Source organism: Pholcus phalangioides, unplaced genomic scaffold (assembly GCF_987345545.1).
Source record: "Pholcus phalangioides strain wild (caught in Gottingen) unplaced genomic scaffold, Ppha-v1.0 ptg000003l_1, whole genome shotgun sequence".
NCBI lineage: Eukaryota > Metazoa > Arthropoda > Arachnida > Araneae > Pholcidae > Pholcus > Pholcus phalangioides.
Window position 1 is genome coordinate 38,546,181 of NW_028301596.1, and position 27,678 is coordinate 38,573,858.

The following is a 27,678-nucleotide window of genomic DNA, read 5'->3' on the forward strand; positions in this document are numbered from 1 at the left end:
AGAGATTTTGAACAAAACAATGTCCCACGTATCCACAAACACTACCTTAGTAGAAATTTTTGGAAAGAGAATAATCTCGCGTGTTTCTATCATTATTTCGATTCGATGTAGATTCATTAAACACACACAGTCGAACTTGGTTCTCCACAGTGGTGGTCGGCTGAAGTTGGCTTTCTGTGGCTCCCAACTTCGAGGCGCGAATGCGAACCTATCGCCTCGTTAAAAAGTCTCGCCTCAGAGAGCAACAGGCCTATAACGATAAAATCTTCAATCATTTCATAACACTTCACTCATAATTTGAAAAGTAGGTTTTAGATAGCAGCACTATATAACAACCATTACACAGAAACAAGCTTCACCTTGGATTCCCAGCACGGACACATTCCAACATGTCCCAATTCGTTAGAAGTTCCGCAGAGGAGTATGAAGGAGGTACATGTGTGGTTCAGTAGTAATATTCGAACTTTGTCAATTCGAAGTCTAAACTCACTGGGGAAGAGTTCCAATTATCCAAAATGTGAATTATCCAGTTAATTTGTCCTGGATCCGTAAAATGATTACAAATTTAACTTAATCATCTACATTCACAAAAGACAATAATTACCAATTACTAAAATTTTATCAGTTACGAAACTGTTTCCAAAATTTTAATAATTCATAATTATAATTCATTTTAGCTAATTCATCATTTCTTTGGTCTAAAATCAGAACAGTGAATTGTTGACGATGGGAATTTCTTGACCATGCTCACAGCCTGATTCACGGAAGCAGTTCATGATCATCCGTTATGAAACTGTTCACGAACTTTTTCCCAGATTTTGTTTATCATTCTTATGCTGTCAAGAAAATATATTTTCATTAACGTATTACAATTTGTACTTTCGATACTCTTAATTGCGATAAAAAGATTCAGATTTTGAATGACACCTTCACCCATAGGTAGAAAGTATCAAATCGGCATCAAGTGGTACACATTGTCGATGTGCACTCCAGATGAACAATGTTAAAATTGGCATTAAATTATCAAAAAAAGAAAAAAGATTTGAGAAATATAGAATTTTTTGGTATGTAAGTTTTATTTGTCTCTGAAGATTTGGGTCGAGAAAAGCAAAGTCTGACTTGTAGAATTTTTCCGTACGAAATCATGATTTTTCTTCCCTCCAACTTCGAATTGTCCAAACATTCGAAAAAAATTCGACATAAACAAGAAATTTTAACCTTAAATTAGATAGAAAAACTCAAAACTTAGAAATACAATAGAACTTGGTTAGTTCTAATTTTGGGTGATTCAAACTTTTACGAACTCCTCTTAAGACAATTTATTCGTTAATGTGCCTAACTATAAATACCGTATTATTCCAAAAAAATGAGATCACGGTACTTTAACTGCCTATCAATACTCGTGATGAGTTAGTTCTTCGTCTCAAAGGAAAAACCAATTACCATCCCTAGATTGTGGTCGCCATCTATCTTTTGTGTTTGCAAATGCAAGGCAAAACGAGACAGAAGTCGATACCGGATTTCATTTCTCACGAACTCCTGTTTTTTTTTTTTTAATCCGGAACTGCTGGTTATGATAGATATTCCGAGCGTTTTCGACCACATTTCACAAAACGATGACTAACGAAATGAATCACGAGAGGTTCGAGCGTACAACATGCAACTGCAACGTCCATAGTGTTGGTAATATGCAAATGAAAAAGAACTACCAGTGCTAACTGAAACTTCTCAGTGGCGGCGGCGGCGGCGGAAGTTTGGCACAGGGTCATTTATCAAACGTTTGACTGTGTTTATAACCTCCTTTTTCCCAGTAGAAAAGTCGGGTTATGAGAACAGAAATTTTGTGCATAAAAGCTCTCTCTCTCTCTTGGAGCCGATATCGTTCCGGAAACTTAATTGCGCCAACTGCAATCTATCATCCTCTGGGTTATTTGCGTGACGCTCTTCATCTTCTCTCCTCTTGGTTTTTAATTCGAAAACAAGCGTTTCCCGAACAAAGCGGCAATGAACAATGAGGAATGTACGCGTATTAATAATATACGAAGTCGAGAAAAATCGTTATATAGAGAGGAGTGGACATTACTGACTTATTCGATAGCACGCTCTGGAAAGAGTTCGTCATGACCTTTATTGAACCTTGTCGAGGCGCGTTAATTAGAAATTGGAGAATTCGATAGAAATCAACGTCATTATATCGTTGATTGTAACTTTCTTTGGGGGATTAAAATTAATCTACAGATCAGTAAAAATTATTGTTAATTTTTCATTAAAATTTGACTATTATGCAAAGCTTATGTTTTCCGTAAATGTGTTTTTAATCACGTTGTATTTTATTAATGTTTTAAGGTATCCGATTTCGTACGAGAGCACTTTTCTTTAAAATGGTACTAAGTGAACTTTAATAGCATTTTTTGATAGACAGTGTCCCGAAATGGTAAAAACAGTCGATACATTTTGGACTACCCGTGTAATTTTCTATGAAAAAGTCATTTTTATGTCAAGTTTTAAGCAAAATTCGAAACACTATTGCAAAAAAATTCTCCGAATGGAATGTTTTGTTATTTTCACAGTATATTTAGATAGTAACGGTGCAGAGATTATGAATTAAAATTTTGAGGATTGTGTTTCTATGCTCATAAGTTACACTCAAATCTGTTGATGTACGTGTGAATTTTTTGAAATTTCATCATGAATATCGTCTATGAAACACTGTAATTAGTTAGGCATATATAAGTGTTAGACATTAGATTTCGGTTCATAACAGTAACAATATATGGCAAAATATTATATTCAAAATGTGCAATGATGCAATCAGTAGATTTTTGGAAACCATGTTTCAAACTCAAGTGAAATGTCAAAATAGCATTCTTCGTAAATCGCGTTAAAATATTTTTACTCACATATTACTTAATGAAATAACGCAACACTAAAGTGGGCATAACTTTGGTTCAAAGCGTCATATAAACAAAAGAAGGCCTGTTTTGTAATGACAAAAAATAGCGTGTTTATGAAAATATTTTAAAAATAATCGGTATTTTTTTTTTTCAAAAATGACGTTTTTAATACCCGGATGCCTTAATCAATATCATTTTTTACCTCAAAAACGTGATTTATGTAAAGTTTGTGTGATTTATGAAATTTATCCAGATTCGAAATTTAATTCATTAATTAAAAGATATATACTCTCATCATATACGTACACTGTTATAACGGCACATAAATGTAGTAGAGTTTATGTTCAGTACACATAAATGTACACTGTTATAACGGCTCCTCTGCTATGACTCCACTCAACAGTTGCAGTTAGATTGTAGCAGTGATGAGCGGATACGCCGTCCATATTTGAGTAAAAGAACAGGCATTATGCTGTGTTCCAAGCGTTGTCTCGGACATCCTTGAAAAACAAAAACAAAATGCTGTAAGGGAACAGCGGTTGGCTATAGCGTTAATACTAACGTCGCACTTTCACTCGAATATGGCTGATGAGTTAGCTTGGTATTTCAAGAATCTCTAGACCAAAGAAGAGGGGTTTCAACACATGGTCCACGGGCCACTTTTTAGCTTTGCCCGCCGACCTTTTCTAGAAAATGGCTAAAGACATCGGAAGACGATTGAGAGAAAATTAATAATTTGATTTAGCCTGAAAGCCAGTGAGCAATGAACCGTGAGGCCCAAACAGTTTTTAGGGCCCCATGATTACCTGTGAACGGGATAAAAATAATTACAGAATCTTTGAAGTAAATTCAGAATAATTAAAAGAAGTAATCAATCAAACTTTTATTAATTTATTAATTATTTTCCAGAATTGCTGAAAGAACTGATTCCAGGACCAATCGAAAAAAAAGGCAGTTAATAAAATAAATATATATAATTTCAGAATAAATGGAGTCTTCCATTATTTTTGGCCCCTGTTTAATTCGGGGGGGGGGGGGGGGGTCCCGTTGGACCTTCTGTTTAGATGTCGCGATGCCATTACGAATCTGGAGTCCATCTTACAATTCTAAACATTGTTGTCCCGCGGTCTTCGTGGGAAGTTTTAATTTGGCCCGCGATGTCTTAAAAGGTTGAAGGTCCCTTCAGCTGGAGCTTTAGACCAACGGAGTTCACTTCAGAGCTTACGTCAAGGAATGCATTTAGAAACCTGGAATATCTATTGTTGATCTCAGTGGTGACAGAGGGAAAACTTTCTAATTAAAGATTATAGCACACGGGGATCGTATAAAAAGTCAAATTTTGCGTAGGCTGCCTAGTGAAATAAATATCTAAAATGAGCACATTGTTTGGATGCTTTGAAATCTTTGTTTCTATAACCAACGGTACATATAATAAAGAATATTATAAGAACTTGAATCCACAAACCCTCTATATTTTATACCAAAATCGGTTATAGTATAAAATTGATTTTCTGTCTGTGAGTGTGTCTCTATGCTAATTTTTAGACCGATCTCCGCCAAATTATACATATACACCAAACAGGACCCCGACTTGAATGATAGGCACTTTGAAAGCTTCTCGGAGTTGGGCAAAATCTGTCGGGGGACAATGGTGCATGGACCTCAACAATGACTTTCGGAATGATTGCTTTAATTACCGTACTGCGGTTCCAAAACAATGTGTTTCAGACATGTGTATGCATTTACAATGGTTTGTAACTTCTTCAATGCTTCCAGTATATGGAGAGCACTGGGTATTATACTGTAGCTAGTCGATTATAACATGCTCCCTTTAATGTCACTGTAACTAAGTTTCACCGCGATTGTTCTGATTTGAATTTTAAATTTCTCTCCACATAAAAAAACTGAATATCCCTTTTTCGCAACTTCATTCTCGTCTCAAGATCGACAAATAGTTTATTCATTGCCCACTTCTCCTTTTACGTAAGACCTAATGTATCATTTACGAAACACGACACTTGAGAAAAGATCCATGGCTGCTAACAAGATGAAATTGAATCAATCCTTGAACGCCCCCACCGCACTATAAAAGTGTTGAACTTCTTTAGTTTCGTCTTGTATTTCATAGTTCTTTTTATTATTATTATTTCCTTCTCCTCCTAACTCGTGATAACCTCAATAACAGGATAAGATGAAGAAAACAAATGCAAGACATTCGAGTATGTATAACTTTCTTAAGGGGAAGTGACGTCATTATGGTGCACGCGACTAAAAAGTGTGCAGCACGTGTGTCCATATCCGTTCCTCTTTCTCCCACCGAAAATATGCATTTCTTTTTTTCTCTTTCTTAAGAACCGTGGGCTCGTTTCTATCCCACTCCATGTCCCGAACCATTTAGGATGTAAAACTCACATTAGATGGGAGGAAATCCTGCTTATGAGGAACGCCTTAGACGTTAAGATCGACTCGCAGATGCGTCTGACTCCGCACATATGTCGCATTTTACTTCCTCTTGGGGTGCTCGTCCTTATCTTTACGCTGTCTGTATGTAATATGGATCCGTAAGTCTAGGAACGCAGATACAGAGAGGCTACATTTTCGCAAAGTGCTCTGTGCTGCGGTTATTCTCTCCTTCCTAAATATAGGAACTTTGTTGTTGGTGTTGTTATGCTGTGTCCGTTACCCCCTGTGTTGTCATCTGCTACCAATAGTCGGGTATGCATGTGTACTTGCCACGGGAAATCACGGGCCAAGGGACTCATCGACCGAATAGCTAGCTGGTAGACGTGACGTGCAACTGTAAACTCTCAATCTAGTTATCGATCTTCCACATAACCACATGGGAAAAGATATCCACTGAATCCATCGGTATATATGAATCGACAAATAATGTGAAAGATATCACACTGTGCACTTCTTGACCGTATAAACAGAGGAAAATTAGAAACTGCTGATCAATAATCGATAGCCGGAAATCATTCGGACAAAAGTTTTTGTGTTTCAACGCTTTTCGAATGGAATTATTCTCAGAAAATCCATTGCTTTGGATAAGATAGCATTTAATGCTTGGGGAAAAAAACCCGAAAAATCTGCCGAAAGGAAATTTAAAAATGTCTAGAAAGGGATCTCTGGAAGATTTGCATTAAGTTCTTATTGGGAACTCCATAAAAATTCAATAGAATTTTTCATGCTTCTTAATCTTGATGATGAACTCCACGAAGAATTGCCTCTCCTAGGAGATAAACATCAACATTGAAAAGAAGAGCTCCAATGAGAAGTGGATTGAAAATCAAACACAAAAGAGGCTTTGCAACTCACACGCAAGAAAAATTTCCAAGCGTCAGAAATGATTTAAGAGGTGGTCCGAGATTTTTCATTCTACTCTCCTCATAATGCACAGCGTAATTATTTCTCTACCAATAACGAAAGAACCCGCTTCGAAAGACTTCTCTTACTTTTTTTGGGACCATTAAGTTTTGTTATTCCTCATCCTCCTCTGTGTGTACATTACATTAATGGAATTCCGGTGCATTTCGTAAGATGGCTTGTTCTGTTGTTATTATTATTATTATTATATGAAAGGTTTTTCCTTGGAACCTATTCAAAGTGAACTATTAGCAATTTTATATCATAACCAAGTATTGTGTGGGATTTTTGCGAGACGCAATCGAGAATATTATGTCGCGGATAGTGTTTGTTTAGAACATAAGTCGCGATGCAAAAGAGGAAATATTTGACTTTTCTTTTTTGTCTTTGCTGTGGAAAAATCTGCATTCGAGGACATTATGCTTCTACTTCTAGTCATTCAAATTAAATATTGATTATTTATTGAAATGAAATATAAAGCCACTCGAGTTTCTGCGAGGACATACGTGAAAAATATGAGGTAAGGTGGAAAACATATTTTCAATTTTTCTCATTGAAAAATTAAATTTGATTGTTGAAAATTGTAAAATCTTGTAACAAATGTGAATTTCGTAACTTCTAATTTAGGTCTTTGAAAATTGAGATAACTTTAAATTGTAATTAGTATTTCAAATAAATTTCAATTCTAATTTAAAAATAATTTAGTAATTCACACACTGGTCTCCATCAAGCTGAGATTCTAAAACGCAACCCTCCCCTCCCTCGAGAAAATCCTGCATTATGTGTATGGTAATTTGCAATTTATATTTTTAAACTAACTTTGATTCATTATTTGTATTAAAAAGTTTTTAAATAGCGTTATTTGGGCTGAAAAATTTTGAATTTAATAATCCATTATTCTTATTTTTGAACTTTTGTATCTTATATTTTCATGTCTTTAAACTATTTTAATTCATATAATTTATATTTTTACATTTTTATACTATTTTATTCATAATTTGTATTTAAAAATTATTTAATTTGTATTTTAAAAACTATAAAGTGCACACCGGTTTAATAATATTCGGTACTTGTTTTTTTTTAATTTCTGGTACAGTTTTACTTATCGGAATTCTAAGTCGTTCTAAATTTTCATCAGGAAAAAATCACATCTTCTTCAATCTACCCTTCTCTCGAAATTCTATATACAGTTATAATGAATTTTTCTTTTATAAGAAAAAAATAATCTTGCTGAAAATTTCAACAGTAATTATCAGAAATTGTTAAAATAATGCTACTAATATTCAAAATTTGAATGGAATCACACAAAAAAAATCGTCATCTCCTCTAGATTCTTTCAGTATATACAAATGAACATTTTCTAAGTGTTGATTCGTATCAGATGGACTCAAGTGAAGAAAACGTCTGGTCTTTGGTAATGTTTTCATTTCCTTTTTTTTTTTTTTTACTCTATCTAAGCTCGGCCCTTTCCTTTCAACAGCCTAAGTATTTTTACAAGTAGAGAGAGAGGAGTGAGAGGGCACAGAGAGATACACAGTGCATTAGAGAGTAGAGAGAGAGAGGGAGAGCAACTTTATTGACAATAGAAACCGGAGGAGGCTGTGCTGTCAAAAGCACTTACTGTCGGAGAATCAAAAGAAATTGAGTGGCGCCACTTAAACTCCTGTTTCCAATTTTTTTTTCCTATTTCTAGGACTTTTTTTTTCATAAATTTCTTTCTTATATAATGTATCTATACTACGCAGCTATTATTTCGTCCATTATCCTACACAATGGCTCGCTGCTTTCATCTCTTGTAAACGACGCTCACATATTTCAAGATAAAAATTGCGATCTTTAAATGTCTTTAACAGATATGTTTCTTATCTCTCTTATCTCTTTTTTTTAAGGAGGAAAATATCTTTTTTTGCGTCATTTTTCATTTGATTGTAATTAGATAATGTGAGAATCGTAGTCCCTTGATGTTAGTTATTGATTGAATTTTCTTTTTTTTTAATGCTGGGAATGGATTGGTATTGAGAGTGATTTGGTACCTGTTAAGCTCGGAGTTGTTTGAAATTACCTCTGCGTGCTTTCTGTAAATAAAACTAGTTGTAAAATTTATAACGATGTATGCAAATATCAAATTCTCTTCGCAAAAGTCGTACAAATTTTGTTGAAGGGATTGTTGGTCACGTTTTTGTGGAAAAAATTTCAAATTTTTCACTTGCATCTTCTTTCTCTCTCTATACGCCATCGATAAATCTTTGAGAAATTATTTTACTCGCAAATTTATTTTTGAAAACATTTATTTTTATTCCATCCTATCTGCAGATAATTATCCGATCAGTAAGATAAATACAATCAAATAATTATTGAATCAATTGAATCGATAATGTGCTGTAAATTAATACCAAATTTAATAAATATATATTAATGCTTTCTCTCTCTCTCTTTGCGCATATATTGATAATCAGTTTTAAACTAATTGACGATTAAAAATTATTAGCTAACTTAAACTATTAGTTCATTAAAAACTATTCATTTGATCGATTCTTTATGTAATCTTACAAAGAAAAATATCTTTTCCACGTTTAAAATCTGCCAGTTGCATACTTATAAAATAATGGAAATGATATTGATATTTAAAGTTAATTAACATTCATACGCCGAATAATTACTGTTCAATACTGGATAATATTAAACGCCAGAAACGCTTCAAAACTGAATAGTTTTACCCTTGATAATTATCATTCAGACCCGATTGCGGCTACGAACTATTTCCATAGTTTCTCAATTAAATTACCAATAAGCCGTATCCCGCATTCAAATGCTACCAATGATTATTAGTATTTGAATACCAATCAGAATACTTAACCACTGGTCATTATTAAGGATGTGCAATCAACCGAACACTCATTAAAAATGCAATTAAATACGGGAAATGTTCGGCATTTACACATGCTACGTGGAATTCAGAATTTAGGTGGTTCTTAAAGGAACTTGGATTATTATTTTCATGTACAGGGTGATTCGAAATTCCACGTAAAACTAAGAAAGTTGATAGTTAATACCAAATGAACAGCTTAGGAAATGATGCCCTGCGATTGGTTAGTTTTTGGAGGGCGTTCTTTTACTCAAAGATGATGAATGGCGTTGTTTCTTGGCGTATCAAGTTGCCAATTTGGATTTTCTTTTAATGGAATACTAAACCCGTTGCCTAGGAATCTAAATTTATGGCGAAAATTCTTGTTATTTTCGAAAAAGTAAGATAGCTAATCAATGGATTGATCAAGCTAATGAGGATGGGCGAGAGGAGGATTTTGTCCAGGATCCTTTTATATTAGGAAGGAGATATGTGTTTAGACATATTACAGATACCGTCGGCCCCGCTTAATCGGATATCAATGATTAAGCGGGGTATCCGATTATGCGGGAAACAATTCAAGTTGCCATTTTACGACGTTAGTATACTTTGTATATTGAAAACTGATAAAGGATCAATATCAATTAAGCTTCTCGAATAAATCAGACATCAAAAATGAAATTAAAATCATATTTAATTGCAATGATCACAATACCTAAGATTTTTACTTTTCATAACAAAGGTTAGCGCCCTCTACTGGCTTAATAGAGAACAAAAATAAAATAATTAAATATACGTATTGAAGAAAACTTGAAATACTTGGAAGCCGGTACCTAGTCTCAAAAATGTATTTTTGTAATTTATTTATTTTTGAATCTTAGCTTAGTAACATTCACATTTTCTATAAATTTCAAATGTTTCATTCAATAAAAACATGTGTACAGTGGTTGATGTGTAATAACAGTTGACGTGTGAAGCGTAATATTCGATTAGGCGGAGAATAGTCGTCGAAAATATTGCATATTAAGCGGGGAATTTTTGTGCCGGAGTTATTTTATCCGTCATCCGATTAAGCAGGGTTGGCTGCATTACCAACCAAACCTTTTTGGTACTAGTCCAGGACTGGACAAATGCCTTTGCACTAAAAACTTGGTATTGGTACCTAAAATTTTCATTGTATAGTTACTGAATTGTGCAAGCTGAGAGCAGCAGAAAATGTTTGAAATTTATAGCAGCATATCTCTGCCAACATCAAAGAGGTTTACCATAAAAGTCAAAAGATGCATTATTTTGGTCCTTTTTCTACGGGTGAATTATTTTTTTTAGTGCTAAAAATTGTTTTGGTGCCTAGATTTTTTTTTTTTTTGTGATTTGTCCAGCCCTGCCCAATGCCTTCTTTGACTCAAGGCATTTTCTAGGCATTGAGAGCTGAGTGGTCAATATGTCACAATCAATAGCAGTCATGCAAACCTTAGACATTCGTAATTACCTTAGGGGAGAACACACTCCAAATTTGAACGGGGGTCCCCAAGGGGCCCCAGCCCTTATGTTGGCTAATGGCCCGTTTTAAGGGCCAGTCACCTTCGCAAAATTTTAAGTCTGGTCTGGTCTGGTCTGGACACTCCCAATACTTCCCGGAATGCATCAGTTCATTAGAAATTCCTCAGAGTAATGCTAACGAGGAGCTTCTGCGGCTCTATAGTAATGATAGTAGTCAATGGATCGCAGCCTATTGCAATGACTAATTGCTGCGATACCTATTCTTGCCACGAGATTAAATTCATAGGCAAACTGCATAGCTGAGGTTGATTCTTGGTCACAGCATACGAACCGCTCGGTTCCTCTGGTTTCAATCATCCCAGATAGTCGGCGAAGTGATGGTGTTAGTCTAATCTAAAGCGCTTGTGAATTATTCCACCTCAGAAGCATATGCAGGGAAAAGCACAAGAGCAAACGTCGTTACAATGAAAAATGAAAAAATATTTTTAAATATTTTTGTGAAATAATAAAAATATTGAAAGAAATAAATACCTTTAATCGATTTCTGTTGGTTTAAAATGCTTTTTTGAGGTTTAGCCATTCAAAATTTCTCTTGGGGACATTATTTGTGACCAATCCAAACCCAACTCCAAAAGTCGACGTAGCGTACGCCCATGCTCCACCTATCTCTCTATCACCTTTAGGTGACATTTCCGATCATACTTATCAACGCGGATATGGTTTCTCTCTCTCTCTCATTTTGATTTTCTATATCTCTCCTTAAAATGTTTAAATGAAGTTTCGAACCATCTTGCAATGAAGTCGTTGACATCGTAGCGCATCAAGTACCGTTAATTTTGAACAAAACGACTAAAAATTTGATTCACTCATTTACGGTGTACTTTTTTTCTCCGTAAGGTTTTTCACAGGGACCCTGTTGATTTAGAATAGAGCGATTTTTCACACCCTTTGAATCAGGGGTTCCCAAGGCATAGCCGGTGGGCTACATGTGGCCCTCGGAGATTTTTATTGTAACCCGCCGATCATTTTCAGAAAATGGTTGGAAACATTGAAAAATTTTTATAGAATTAATGAAAGATATTTTAAAATTGATGAAAAAATAATTCTACAGTTAATGAAAAAATAATTCTAAAAATAAAAAATAATTCTAAAAATAAAAAATAATTCTAAAAATAATGAAAATAATTCTAAAATTAATGAAAATAGTTCTAAAATTAATGAAAATAGTTCTAAAATTAATGAAAATAGTTCTAAAATTAATGAAAATAATAATGCTGAAATTGACTACATAAATAATTCCTGTATGAATGGATGAAAATTCAGAATTTCCGAAAGAAATTTCAGAATTAGTGAAAAAAAAATTAGTTGAGAATAATAACAATGTTAAAAATACAGCAATGGTTGAGAAATCTAATTTATTTCACAATTATTAAAAACATAATTGCATAATTTCTGAAAAAAATTATTTTATCATATACCTATTGAGAAGGAAATAATTTCACAATTATTGAAACAAAGAATTATAAAGAATCATCTAAAGTGATTTCAGATGAAAATTAATCGATGCTTTCAGAATTGGTGAAAGAAATTATTTTAGAATCGACGGGGGGGGGGGGGGGATTGATAATTAATAAAATAAATAATTTCAGAGTAAATTATTGTTCCCATTTCACTCGGAGACCCCCCCCCCATTATCCACGTCACTGTAAATTACATGAAAAGCATGAAGATTCTTATCGAAATTATAAATTCCTCAGTATGTTTTTGTATACCGCGGGCTTCATGTGCAATTTTTCAATTTGGTCCGAGGTATCTGAAAAGTTGAATACCCCTTCTGTAAACCAATATACTAGCTTTAATTGCTCGAAATTATAAATACGCATAATCATAATCATTCCGGATAGTCAATAAGATGCTCGTATAATTTCATTAATATCGCTAACTAACGTCATTCCCTATAAATACCTTCTTTTTTGGTTTTCCCAATTTTCTTACATATTAATTTTCTTTCGTGACTTTGTTTTTTCTTTTCTAATAGAGACTTCGATTTCGTGGTCCGAATGAATTTTAATTAAAAGGGGACTTATATATTACAGAATTAATAATGGATTGGGTATTCTTTCTTTATGTTATTTTATTCAACAAGGGGGTGAAGAAGAGATGAAATTTTTTACATGAGGACATAATGAATGAGAGGAAGGGAAGTTTTTCTATGAGTATTTTCTTATTTTTCTTGCCGATTTCTGCATCAGTAGCATTGTTTTTCCGCGCTTTGAGAAGAACGCAAAATACAGACGAAATCGATTTTATTTTTTGTCCGTCGCGTGACTTGTTATTTTAGTTTTTCTCGCCGGAATTGAAAGTCTCGAACTGCTCACGCGAGTATTTTTTTTAATAATAGAAAGATATATATATATATGTATAGGTATTTCTCTCTTCTATTGTGTCCTTTTGTCTGGAAAACTCTGTTCAAGAAACGAGAGGACTTTTGTCGAGACTTCGTTATTAAGGTTTTTTCTTAGAAACTCGTAAAATAACAACTTCCATGCAGTCTTTACGGATGGATCCTTCGGAGTTAGTTATGCGATCTCTCTTTAAGCGTCCCACTATGTGACTTGTAGTTCCGTATTGTAGGTGAAATAATTAACTACGGTTTAGAGCAGGGGCTGGCCAACGTTTTTTTCCAAGCCGTGCCAGAATCATGAATATTTTTCAATGCTCGCACCACTCTACGTATTTCAACACTCGGACCATACGCCCCGTTTTACGGGACACCAGCAATTTCGCCGTTCCTGCAAAGTTTTGCTCGAGTCTCCTCGTATTTCCGCAAAAACGTTCAGTTTGTGTCTCTTTTGAGTTCCAAATCATTTTTATTTTTGAGTCATGAATTAGATTATCGCAATGTATATTGTGTATGGCGCCTACTTATATTGGTAGAATTGGTCATCTTGCGTACACAATGCATAGACACCGGAACCCGAAAGCTCACGCTGGTTGGGGCCTCCTCCCCAATAAATTTTGTCAAAGGGAACGAAACGATGAACCTCTTCATCGTTTCGTTCTATGTCGCCCATTACGAGCTGCTGCTGAGTTAGGAGGGTGTCTATTGCTCAGTGCCATCCAGCCCAAAGGAACACGGTGTTCATAGGAAAGAGTTTGTCCTCTGTAGCTTAATGATAAAGTACGCGCCCGGGAAGTGCGAGGTTGGTGGTTCGATTCCCCGCAGAGGAATCTGACTTTACTTTCCAATTATCTTAGCTTGGTATCCAGTCATCTGTACTTCGTATTTTGTAAGAGGGTTCATCCTTTTCCACCCCCCTCCCAAGAATTCGAGAATATACTATGTAATTATGCATGCCCCCCCCCCCATGTGAACTTTCCTGAGTCTTATACACATGGAATGTCCTGCAGTTACGCCTAAAAACGAAAACCGAATAGAAACGCATTGAACAGAAGGTTACCTCACACAGTTATCATTTTAAGAGTGCCTACCATATACTAAATATAAGTTTGGCAGCCTACAAGACCGTCATTCATAAGAAAAGGATTGTTTAAAAGTTGAAGAGTATTTCATTGCAAAACGAAATATAATTTCTTTAATTTTTGAACAGCGTTCGCATACCTCTCTTGGTACCATGGCTAGCCGCAGGTTGACCACTCCTTGCTCAGAGAAATGACTATGTTAGCGCAACATTTCAACATTGAACTCGCAGTTACCTTATGACTAATTTAAACAATCGTAAAGTAACCAGTACAGAGGTATAGAGTTTACTATCATGAAGTATTTTCCAACTAACAATTGTAAGATTGTTTTCCGGCACCTCCAGATTGCGGTGGGGGAATTTGTATGAAAACAGCGAAGAACAAGACACATCCGATTTCCCATAATCTTTGAGAAAAATTCAAACTGGTGGGAAAAATTTTAAAGGTATTATGCATTTAAACCATAGGCGGAGATAGACTTGGAAGTCTGGGGGGCAAGGTCATTACTGCTGGGGGGGGGGGGGGGCACGATGATGATGATGTCAATTCATTTATTCTATACATATATGCATTAGATCAGTCGACTTCACCTTTGGTGCTGGGGGGGCGTGCCCCCCCCCCCCAACCCGTATCTCCGCCCATGATTCAAACAAAAGGAAATCAACATTTTTTTACAGTCTATATCTTAGGGGAAAATGACAAATTAAAATTATATTATACTGACTTGATTCGCTATCAGGCATGTACCCCTGGATGATAAAGTCCTATGGACTGATCTATATTAAAGAAGATAAACATAATATTTTGCGTCTCTAGTCTCTTCATTAGATTGCGACATACTACGAATGCTGCTCAACAAAAAATTTTACATTACATTTATTTATACGGTCCTGTGAAATTGTTCACTTATTTCACCGGTCTTCAAGTGCATATAAAAAGGTTGAGAAAAATTGTATAGTTACTGTATTTTTAGGCGTACAATGCGAATTTCGCTAAATTTAAGAAATAATATCTTGTAATCGTTCCAAAGCGGTGTATAATCCGCATGTGAAAATTACATTCATTGTAATCTTAAGGAATGGAAGGGCTATAGTATAGAATGTTTTTGTATTTAAAATTATTTCTTCTACCCCCATAAGTAAAGTTTACTTATCTTTAAAGTTTTAAAAAAAACAATCAATTTTTAACACATTTTCCAACTGCTGAGGGGAAAAAAAACACGGTAGATATGATGCAGGGGATTTCATCAGCAGTAAGAAAAGCAGATGTTTTTCAACGTCTAAAAAGAAGCACGTTGGTTATATTCAGGAAAACAATAGTAGTTTGTAATACACTAGAACATCTCCTGTCTCATTTACAAAAATATAATCCCACGCCGTAGTGGGTTAGCTGCCGCAAAATATTCTGAAGTCCGTTAGTTTCGTGAAAGAAATCGTTTCGATGCTAGAAATCGTTGTGCTAGGGCACCTGTTGCCATCTATCAGGTAGAAACAAAACTATCTGTTTCTTGAAATAAAATTTGTAGTTGGTTGGTTTTGAACTGGTATATGCAGCAAGAAAACGAGCAAAATATATTATGATATTAAATATTTTTTATTCTTATGCTATACAACGGTAAAAATTTTATGCGCCAAAATAGCGGTTATTGTGTTCTTGTTTCTGAGGCAAACATAAAAAGTACAGTAACCGGTACTTAAGCTCATAAGATTTGCACAGGTGTGCAGTATATAAAGAAAAAAGTGTATTTTATCATATACTGTATATTTATTTCCATGGTGTACACCGGTTGAAAGCCAACAATTTTACTGCAGAAATATGACTAATAGTTTTGTTTTTGTTTGATAGGTGGCAGTAGAGGTCCCAATCAAGAGTTTCTCGCATTTTTAATAATAGATATGAAATATTAATTATATATGAAATATAATAAGCCAGAAGGTTTGGAAATTTTTGTTTTCGCCGGTTCACAAAATATTTCATTCATTAATGCGGTCCACGCAGTTGCTCACTTAATTTTACCGGTCCGCAAGTAGGAAAAGGTTGAAGAACATTGGTCCAAAAAATAAGGATTGATGCCCTTGCCTAAATCTTACCATTGGAAGAAATCCATGTACAGTACTTAATATTATTTATCGCTTATGGGCTGAATCGAAACAGTGATAGTTTTTTTCTCCCACAAATAAAACAAAAAAACACTCTTTAATCATGAGTATCTGTCATTTTATATTAGAAAATGTATGTATGCATCGTAGACATCGTACCTCCCGGAGATTCTGCTTGATGAAGTTATAGGTAATCGTTGAAACCCATTGTGGTTAGTTTGTTTGATTTTTTTGTATATATATAATGAGTCCGTCCATTTCGGAGCTCTAATCGATATACTGATAGTGTTTTGCGAGAGCCAGTGCCAAAGGAGACTTAAATGAATGTTGTAAAACTCGGTATCGATTTCCGTTCCGACATGAGAATCATCGATTACTTTTAATTGATTCATTCAATAAAAGTATTGCGTACATACTACTTTTCTTCCCGTGGCTTTTGTTTACGATATGCAAACAAGTATACAGCGATTTGGGGTTTTTTTTCCGGTAAACATAACGGCGCCCCATTTAGTTGCGGGTTTTCTGAACTTAATTGCTAAGGTAAACATTTTCGGTATAATAGCAATCCATTTGTTTTACTTGAATCAATATCCAGAAATTCAGCTTCAAAGTGAATAATGAATCTTTGAAAAGTTTCGTTTTGAATATTTATTAAGTACCGTATATACTCGTGTATAAGCCGACTCGTATATAAGCCGACCCCAAAAAATCCACGCATTTCAGAGGGGAAAAAAAATCTTATATTTACATGGAAAATTAATAGTTTTTACGGAAATTTACAATAGAAAACGATTCAAACTTTTTAATCCGTTTCTTCTGAGTCTCCAAGCTCATCGTAATCCATCAGATCATCATAGGGGGTGCGGCATCTTTGTTTTGATCTTCATCTGGGCTGTCATCGCCATTGTCACTTTCAAAGAGGATATCATCTTCATTTCCGTCCATCGCATTGCTGATGCAACACTTTTTGAAGGATCGGATGATAATTTCGTTGGAAACAGAATTTCACGCCTCATGTACCCATTGGCACACTAGCCCAATGTCAGGTTTCTTCAAGGCACCACTTTTTTGTAGTTTCTTTATCATCGGAACTCATCCATTCGATCCACAAATTCCTCAAATAGTCTTTGAAAGACTTGTTGATGCTCACATCTAAAGGCTGTACAATCGACGTTAGCCCACCTGGTATCAAAGCCAATGATGTTTTCGATTTCTTTGACATTATCGGGGTTTTGAACATATCCCATACCAATAATGCCGGTTTCTCGAACACTGCTACAAACATGACTACTGACTGTGGGGGTCGAAATTTTCTCATCAAAACTGACCCGAGTATAATCCGACCCCCCACTTGATAAACGAATTTTTCCACAAAAAAACTCGGCTTATACACGAGTATATACGGTAATTGTAAACCCCATATATATATGTAACCGTTACAAACACTGGCCGTGTTTATTGTTGAAAACAGCAACTGCAATAATCAATTTTATTTAAGTCATTCCATACAGTTACTCATTCGCAATGTCTTATTTTCTCATGGGGCTGACGACACAGTTTGGCTTGGCATACTTGAAAATGTCTGTCTTTTCGTAATACGTAAATACTTCCACATCATATGCAAATCCGTGATCACAAACGACTACCCAAAAATCATAGGGGACTTAAGAATGTTACAGTACAAAAATAATTAAATAATAGGCTGAATACTCTATCAGACATATTTTGAAACATTCTAAACCAAACGTTCCCTTATACTGGTGGCTTTTTGACTTCGGCTTTCAATATAATTTGTCATGTTTTGTGAGGTGTTTTTTCCCAATAATAAACAATATGTAAATAAAAATCCACACTCCAGGTTCTGCTCATAAAAACCCGTGCTGGGAAAGATCTCGCAGACGAGATAAGCCTCTGTAGCAGTATCAATCCCCGTGTGCGTTGCTACAACGTTCTACTGGTAGATAGAAACAAATTATAAAATAGGAAATTATGAATAAGGAATTTGTTGCATTTCTTTCGTTATTTTCACGTAATAATAATAATAATATTCAATAGAATGAAATCGCATTCAGCATATATCCGAGTTGTCGCTGAAACACATATCAGTCGATGTCTTGAGGCTTGGAAAAAATTCCTATATTTCCCGAAATTCTCTTCCTCGGGGTACGCTAATTGAAGAGGATCGATCTCCCTCATATATGGATGAAAATCGATCAAAGGAGCGAATGTATCCGTCATACCAAGAAAAATTCAGCCTGGAGCAAAGAAGGAGAAGGGGAGAGTGTAATACTAATTAGGTAGGCTACTTCAGCGTAAGGAAACTTGGTAATGAAGAGAAATAGAAAAAAAAAATCCGAGTATAATTCAATTATAATGGCTTGACAAGTTACCTATCGACTTTTTGGAGTATGAATGTGCTTTTCGCTTTTCTGTCAACTGTAGTTGACTACTCACTAGTGGATGGAGTGGTTACTCTTATTCGGAGTTTTGTCTATCTTATTTTGGATCTTGTCCGGCATTACGATCATTCTGTTTTTCATCGATGTTAGACGTCATCCGACATGGTTTTTCTTTTTGTCAGCTCTACAGTTTGAGAGTATTTGAATGATGGAACGAGGGTCTTCGCTGAGTGTAGTCTCAGCTGATAGCCTCTTCATCATATCTATGCCGATTCGAAAACATTAGTGCACTAAGCAAATTAATTGAATAGGGCGTAATAGAAAATTCTTAAATTTTCTGGCGCCCTCTTTGTGCTAGAAATATACAATGGATCCAGCAAAATCAAATTAGATGGTGGGGGAAGGACCATGCCCTTACTTCGTATAATATTATCATATATTGTATAAAATAAGAAGAGTGAAGTTATTATATGATGATCAAAAGGTGAATAATAATTAAAATATTGTGGAAAATGAGATATCACATATATATACCACCACATTGAGAAAGTGACGGAGTGTGACATTTTGAAATCTTTCCAAGTTGATAAGATTAGTGTTTTACTCTTTCTTATACATCCAGACCGGAGTGGCGTAGAGTAAAATGGGTCGAACCGCCATTTTGTATAAAGTGAGTTTGTTGGAAATAGTGAGAGAAGATCAAGTGTGTGGAAAATTTTGTTCAACGTGTGTTTTGCTTTTTTAACTTTGATGATTACCTATTCACAATGAGCTCTAAATGATAAACGCTGTCTATTATTAGAGTTAACGGGAAGTCCTTTCGATCCTTAAATTAATCTTAATAACTTGAAATTGATAAAAATCAACGTGTGTGTGTGTCGTGTCCCACCGAGCATTTTTAGGGAATGGTTGAAGACATTAAAAGACGATTAATTTTAAAGGTAACGAAAGAAATAACTTCGGAACTACAAAAATTAAGAATTGCAGAATTATTTAAAGTGATATCAGATTAAAACTAGTCAGAAATTAATTAGTAATTATATTAAAATTTTTAGTAACCATTAATCGTTAAATTTTTTTAGTAATTAATCAGAGACTTCAGAATTGTTTGAAAACTTATCAAAATTGATAATTAATGAGAGATAATTTCAGAACAAATAAAAGTCTTCAATTATTTTTGTCCCTATTCAATCCGGGACCCCATTGGCCCCTTCTATTAAGATGTCATAGTGAAGTAAATGAGTAAACCCTTGCAAATCTAGATTCTTCTTACAATTGTAAATATCTCAGTATGAATTGGTGTCCGCGGTCTTCGTAGGTAATTTCAATTTAACCTGCGGTGTCTGAAAGATTAAAGGCCAATGCCCTAGTCACTTAACAGGAAAATATTAACATCTAATAGACCAGTTTCGTGCACTAATTCACCGAAAATAATCTAAAAATGCTTCGTTAACTTTCAAGAAATTAATGATAAAACTCTCATGAAATTTTCAAAGTCGACGACGTTCAATGAAGACGTTACCAGATAAAATTATGGTAATATCCCCACGCGTGTGTACTAATGATCGAATTCTATCACCCCCGTGTGTTTCAATCTCACGTAATAACATAACAATAATAACGCGTATGAAACGGCAACAAAAAAGTTAATCAAAATAACTCCGGGTCATACAGTAAAATATACTACGAGTTCTCGTTCCAACACGTAGAGGGGGAAAAGTCAAACACAGAAACTACAAAAAAGAAAATACTTTCACGTTTAGGTACAAGAATCGAGATGAGTTTACATAAATATGCAAATGAGAGTCACCACTGTAAGCCACATTCACCATGTCTTTCCACCATTATCGGTTGTTTCGATGAGAAAAGCCTCCTCCTTGCCAAAAAAAAAAGAAACGAGGAAAAGGAGAGAGCCACGGATAAAGTAAAATACCAAAAACTCGGGCCAATAATTTTTCTTGAATATTACATGAGGAACAAGGGCCTACCCATACAACACAAAAGGAATTTTTACATCGAGCAAAGTCATGGGTTACTAAGTGAGGCGGAAGGATAAAGACCTAGGCTAGTTATACGTGTAATGTGTTCCTCTCTCTCTTTCAAAGTCTCGCCATTAAATATTTATTGTAGGGCCAAAGAGGCTTCCTTTTCCCAAAAAAAAAATAAAAATTCCTCGATCCTTTTCAGAGCTTAAAAGAATTACATAATAACTAGGTTGGAGGAGAAAAAGTAGAATAATAATAATATAATTCAAAGCAGAGCGAAGAGAAAACCTCGATTAAACATTCTAACATCGTTGTTATTCTCTTTGATAAGGACAATTCAAGTTTAATGACTTGATACGGACGGGAAAAGGAAGTATGTATAAAAAAAAAATGTAGAAAAGGCTCTCCGGTTTTTTCCTATTTTCTTCGAAGACATCGAAATTCTTAAAAACTATTTTTATGGTCCCTGGATAAGGAATGTGAAAGAATAGAAGAAAAAAAAAAAAGGGTAAGGATAAAACTTAAACTGCTCAAGGATTAGATACGCCGACCATTAATGGAGATCTAGTGGTGGTAGAATGGAAAACTATGAAGAAAGAAAAAGAGATATCCGTTCAAAATGTTAACGTAAAGCCTTATTTAAAGGAATGAAGGTTAAAAAGAAATATACGAGTGTATAACACTGTTTCCTTCTAAAAATAGCTTCCCTTATTGAGTAAAAATGAAGAAAGCAATTCCGAGAGATATTTTTCATTTAAAACAAGAATTTTTTTTTCATTCTTTTTCTCTGTCTTTTCTTTTTATTCTTTTTAAGAAAACACAAATTTTAGAAGAAAAGATTTATGGTAGAACCGATAGGTTAACATACAATAACGGTGAATTCTTACTAGACAATGTAGATCAGAACTCTAGATAGGTAATGCTATAGTGCACAATATTTTATTTATGTTTTTTCTGTCTGGAGATCTCTGTCAAATATTGATCTACATCAGTCACATTTAGCGATAAGGCAGATTCGTATGATGATTTACATTAAAAATTTCAGTAACCTATATGAATTATTTTGTTGCAGAGGAAATTATATGTATAAATACTGCATGACGAAATTTTGTGCGTTCTTTTACACAATGAGAAATGATTTTTACAATGAAATTCGTAAATCCAGGAATAATATTTAGTGATATTTTTTCGGGCATGTAAAATATTGATTCGAGCATGCATTATTTCGAGTCACATACCCGACCGGGCATGTAAATTTTTAGGAGATTTGGCCAGCCCTGACGAATACTCGACATGCAAAGAGAACATTTTTAGCAAATGTTTTGAAAAGTTACATTCTTCAAAATTGAAGTTGGTGAAATAAGGTCTGATACTGAGGTACACAAAACTCTCTGAGCATTGGTTTCAAACGTCACGTTGAAGTGTATAAACTGAACTCTCTCATTCCTAGCGAATGTCTTTGACATTCGAATCGCTTTCCATCTGCACTGGGTAATTATTTCATCTTAGTTGCAGTTAGTTACCGTTTCGCTCAGTTCGTAGATGTTTACTTTGTCACATTCACTGTGAATTCGAGTCCTGTAATTAATTACTCTAGCGGAACAATTTCGAATTACATATACATTTATCTCGATTCGTACGAGACGTCGACACTCGATTATCGATCAACTTTTGCAGCTTTTAAAATTTCAGTCTAGTTGATATTTGCACTCTCGATAGAGAAATACGGATGTCACACCTTTTACTAGTCAAGTGGAATTGGCAGCAATACGATGAAAACATTGGTACTTGAAGTCAATCGATGACTTTTCAAGTCATTTTAATTCAATAATATTCGTCTTTTTTTATTTCCCTTCATTACTAAGTTTCTTGACAGAGATGCAGAGGCGTACACGGGAAGTGATCAAGAGACCCGTGTACCTCTCCCTAAGCAGACAAAAAATTAGAAGAAAAAATTTAATATTTCAGTGGAAAAACTGAAATATCGTAAGAAAATACCATTTATGTATTACGTAAACCAATTTCCGTTAATTTAAATGCTTTTTCAAAAATGGTAACTCAAAATTTCTCGGAAAGAAAATTTTTGTGCCACTCCTAGCATTTTGTGCTCCCTCCAAAGGTAGATCCTGCGTACGCCCCTGCATTGATAACAATTAGTATTACTCACTCGTTCTATTTTGTTCTAACCCTTATAGTGGTTATGATTAGATATTTCACCTCATTTGATGCCCTTTATTTCGGCAATTACGAGTTACCTCGCGTCTTCAAAATCCTCTTATTCTGGCAATATCGAGCCCAGCTAGTTCTGTACAAAGGGCTTTTTCGCCCCCTCCCATCCTACCAAATCAACTACCAGTCAACTGCAAAGTCAGCTTTTGTTTAAAATTTGGCAACAAAAGGCGAGACTGATTGTTTCTTTTCCCGTCGAGGTAGAATATGCGTACAGAATAAATAATAGAAAAATATATAGAGTATTTCTCTCTTCTTCCTTGTTTTTTAATATATTATTATTCTCGGTTGTGGGGGGGGGGGGCTTTTATCATTGCACAACATCAGGAAAGAAATATATTCTTCTTAAAAAAAAAGGTGTAATTTCTGCAGAAAGTTTACTCATTTCCACAGTGGTGGTTATAGAGTGGATCTTTGAAATTTTAAAAATCGCTTGAAAGGGTTAAGCAGTGTATTTCTTACAGTGGGTAAAGGTGCAAATCAAAGTACTAATCGTTAAACAGACTATATTTTGATTCCGTTTAAGACAGACTTCCGTCTCATATAGGTTTCACTGTATAAACATTTGTTTTCGTGATATATTGTAATCCATAAGGGATATTGATCTCTTTCAATTAACGTACCCCTGAGCAGAAAACTTCTGGCTATATATAAATTCTCGAATATTGGGGTGTTTTTTTTTCCTCTCTCGAGCCTTAAGGTTTCAACTGATATGTGTTTCAGCAACAACTGTGGACGAATATTACGCTGAACATCGTTTGTGTTTTCTTGGAAGTATTGATTTCTAATAAATCCAACTCGCGATTCACCTCTTCTGAATGTGATGAGTCTACTTTTGCGTTTCATGCCAATGAATTCGCGCCATTATGAAAAAATTATTTACAAGTTTATTCAAAATTTATATGCATCACAGTTCATTTTTTAATGGTGCTTACGGCCTAGTCGTTGTAAAATTTTAAGAATCGCTCTTCCAGATGAACGAATGTCTCCGATTCACGAACATTATGCTAATAGTTGAGGATCACGCCAACTTCTCAAACAACTCGAAAGACAATAAATATCACTCCTAAGACGTTTTGCGGTAGATAACGTTGCTAATTATTTCGGCAATTATTTTCTTTCATTTCTCTCTCTCTTTCTCTCTCACGTACAAGACAATATCGTCGACATTACTGTTGAACAATCGTTGGTCCCGTTGGTGAATGTGCCTTTTCCGTTCCCAGAGGATGAGGTGGAAGTCCCATTAAATGGGAGGAAACGGAGGAAATACGTTTCCCCGTGATTTTCCACGACTGCGTACTCTTTATCGATTCTAGTTTTCGTGGTCCATACGTTGCATACATCCCAATCATCTTACCTTATTTCTTTTTCGCACCCCCTTTTCCATCCTGGTACCTTTGATTAGAGAGAATAAGAGAATCGCGATCCTTTAGCAAGCTGAACACACCACGAGACAGGAAAAGCAAATTCCGCTTGCGTTTGCTGCTCAAGTAATTAGGGGAATGGTGGGGTTTGTGTTCTCTACCCGACTACTAGATGCTATAACAACAACAACATTTTAAGCCATCAGCCACCAACCTCCACCTGCATCATAGAATGTCGGTGGCGGTTGGTATCCTTACCTCTGTTACCCCCTCCAAGTGATCATTAAGGGCTAGACCGGGAGCGAGTGAATCTTTTGAAAATGACACTGAAAAATTGCTCTTCGGCCCTGCTGCGATAACAAACTGTAAGCGTCAGACGCATTATGTAAACGCCGCATCCACAAACAACGGGTGGCTTCCGTGTTTGTTGCCGGAAAAGCGAACAAGATATGCTCTATTCTTCCCGTGTGTTTAACGATTTCCTCGCCCATCTTCTTTACCTGTCTGGAATTTTCAGTCTGAGCAACCCTCCAGACACGTAAAGTACCCTTTTTTGCCATCCATTATACATATCTTCTCCGTAAGTCAGCTATGCCGAGCAATATAATGTCAAAAAATGTTCTACTCCTCCCACAATATGTCTTCAATGTCAGCGTTTGAGATTATCAAAAAATGGCTCTAGCCATGAAGTTTGGCATGTGGATATATATTTATTTTAACGTGTACTTAATATGATCGGCGGTGACAGTAGAAAGTGTACGATCATCTGATCTATGTGTTTCATAAAATAATCATCCATCGTAGAACATTATCTATGTGGACGGACGCAATCAATTGACCGCTTGTTTATGTGGAAAAGCTGAAATTATTGACGTGAAATGGTCATAATATTTCATGGAATATTATGTTACATTGTTGCTCTTACGAAACATGTATGAAACCGGGGCAGGCATTAATTATTCAGATTTTCAGATACATTCCATTAAATGTACCCATCCAAATTCTAATAAATATATAATAGCACCAAATTCCAGTTAATATCCGTATGATTGAATCACCGTTTCTCAACCAGGGAATCTCCGGGGTTCCTCTGCATTGAAAATAGTAACAGTAATATTGTAAAAAATAATTAATTCTCTGGATTTTACAGATTTCCTCGAACGTGAATATTTAAATATTTTCTGGAACGTTAATATTATTTTGTAGATTTTCTGAGAACGTTAATATTTTAAGGATTTTGTTAATTGTGAAAACATTTCACTGATTCTATCGACCATGGATTTTTCTGTTTCTTAGACCGGGGAGAGTTTGCGGAATTTGTAATATTTTACTAATATTGTAAATATTATTTCAAGGATTTTATTCATCGTGAATATTCTTTAAGGATTTTCTGAAACGCTAATATTCTTTAAGGATTTTTTTGCAACGCTAATATTATTTAAAGGATTTTTTGAAACGCTAATATTATTTTAAGGATTTTTTGAAACGCTGATATTATTTTAAGGATTTTCTGGAGTATGTATATTATTTCAAAGATATTCTTGGACAATGCGTACTTTCCACGTGACTCCATGACCATGGATAGTTTCCAGGGTATAACAGTAATATTGTAAATAATATGAATATTATTTTCATAAAAAATAAACGTGGGAATTATTTTTAGGATTTTCAAAGTATTCTTACCTGACTATGATTTTTGGGATTTTCTGGAGCGTGAATATTTTTTAAGGATTTTCTGGGGAACGTGGATATTTTAAGGGTTTTTTGGAACGTAAATATGTATTGTTTTTGAGATTTTCCGGGACGTGAATATTCTTTAAGGATTTACTGGAACGCGAATATTTTTAAGGATTTTTCTGGTGCGTGAATATTATTTAATGTTTCTCTCGATCACAGATTCTCCAAGTGATTCTTCAACCATGGATACTTTCCACGTGACTCCTACGCCACGGATAGTTGTCAGCTGATTCCTAGACCATGCGTAGTTGTATACATATATTGTTAGGATTATATCATTTTAATCCCTTATAACTGTGATATAGTTTCAAGAATCGATCAGAGCATGAATATTATTTCAAAAGTTCTGCAAAGGCAGAAAGATTGAGAAAAGCTGAATTAGATGTACTCTTACTTCCAATGCTATAAAAACTAGGTTTCCCATAATAATTTCGATTAAAACAGACGCGAATAAAATTACGTTATATTTTCATACATTTTCCTTCTCCCGTGACATTTTTATTTAATTTTTGAAGCATGTCAAGGGTGCATTGAGAATATTAAAGAAAATATCCCGTATGCGAGGAAGAGAAACTTTTCGCTCGGAGAATGGTTTCTCTTAAGTGATACGAAATACGCGAACCGAGGAATATAAGGACTTTAATAACGTTCGAAGAATTTGAGACTTTTAACTGACACAAAGTCCCGATATTACTTTTCCTCTTCAGAAAAATATTATTTTTTATCATTATTATTATTTCCTGCTGATCTATTATTATCTACTATATTTCTTCTCCGAAAACGTGAAAATTTCCACGCATGTGTGTACTTTTTGGTTTATAATAACATTTGAAATACGTTATAGCAATTTATGATAGAAATATTGTGTATATCTGAAATAGGTATGGACGATATTAGAAATTCTATAAATAGATTTTATTTGAAATTCTAAAAATAAGTGTATATTTCCTTCAATAGTTACTCTAAAAATCGGCTCCAACCAAAATTATATCTATAAATAGATCTTATTGGAAATCTAAAAATCGATTTGATTAGAAATTCTAAAAGTAGTCTGCAACAGAAATTTTAAAAACTGACATAAATAGATGCTTCTAAATATCGTGTAATTAATTATGAAGAGAGTTTATTATAAATTCTGTTAATAGACTTGAATATGATTTTTAAATATTCTTCAATCGAACATAATAGACCTTAAAAAATGAGACCATAAAATAGACTTTTATAGAAATTGGTATAAATGAATAGAACTTTAGTCTCAGTAAAATAGACTTTTTAGTAAATTAGTAATTTTAATATTTAAATAGACTTCAATGGAAGCACTTATGAATATTCTATAATGCAAATACTGTATTAAAAAATAAAAGATCAATTATTATAAGTAGAAATACTCTATATATTCTCTTCTCTAGAGGTGGTAAAAATAGAGAGAAAATTAGGGAGAAACGTTTAGAATTTTTGAATTTAGCCAAAAAACCTATATCAATTCAAAAACTGAAGTAATTTTTTCAGAGCGAAAATCCTTTACACATTCGCGAATGCAAATAAATATTCGATTTCACACGCAAAAATATTATTTTGATTATCCAATTAATTAGTTCTGAATTAATAATTGCCCATGAATATTAATTAAGCTGATAAACAAATGTATTAAAATCACTCGACTAATTAGTTGACAATTCATTAACAATAAAACCATTGTTTTTTTCTGATGCAGAAAAAACAATTCATTTCATCATCTAATTGTGCATGTGTAATCAATTGACTCTGTACAGTGAGA

At 34.5% G+C, this 27,678-nt stretch overlaps 1 protein-coding gene across 6 annotated transcripts in view; it reads left to right on the forward strand.

The window, feature by feature from the left end:
* The window catches only part of LOC149088506 (uncharacterized), a 531,717-nt gene that overhangs the window by 397,702 nt on the left and 106,337 nt on the right, over window positions 1-27,678 (forward strand). Inside the window, exon 1 of one of the 6 annotated variants that reach the window (XM_089247983.1) lies at window positions 5,289-6,429. The exons of 4 other annotated variants lie outside the window; for them this stretch is intronic. In XM_089247983.1, the coding sequence (XP_089104109.1) occupies window positions 6,410-6,429 (20 nt within the window). In that variant the 5' untranslated portion in view covers window positions 5,289-6,409. Of the gene's footprint in view, window positions 1-5,288; window positions 6,430-6,450; window positions 6,781-27,678 lie in introns of those variants that run through there. One more of the 6 variants, XM_089247974.1, reaches the window with a different exon arrangement.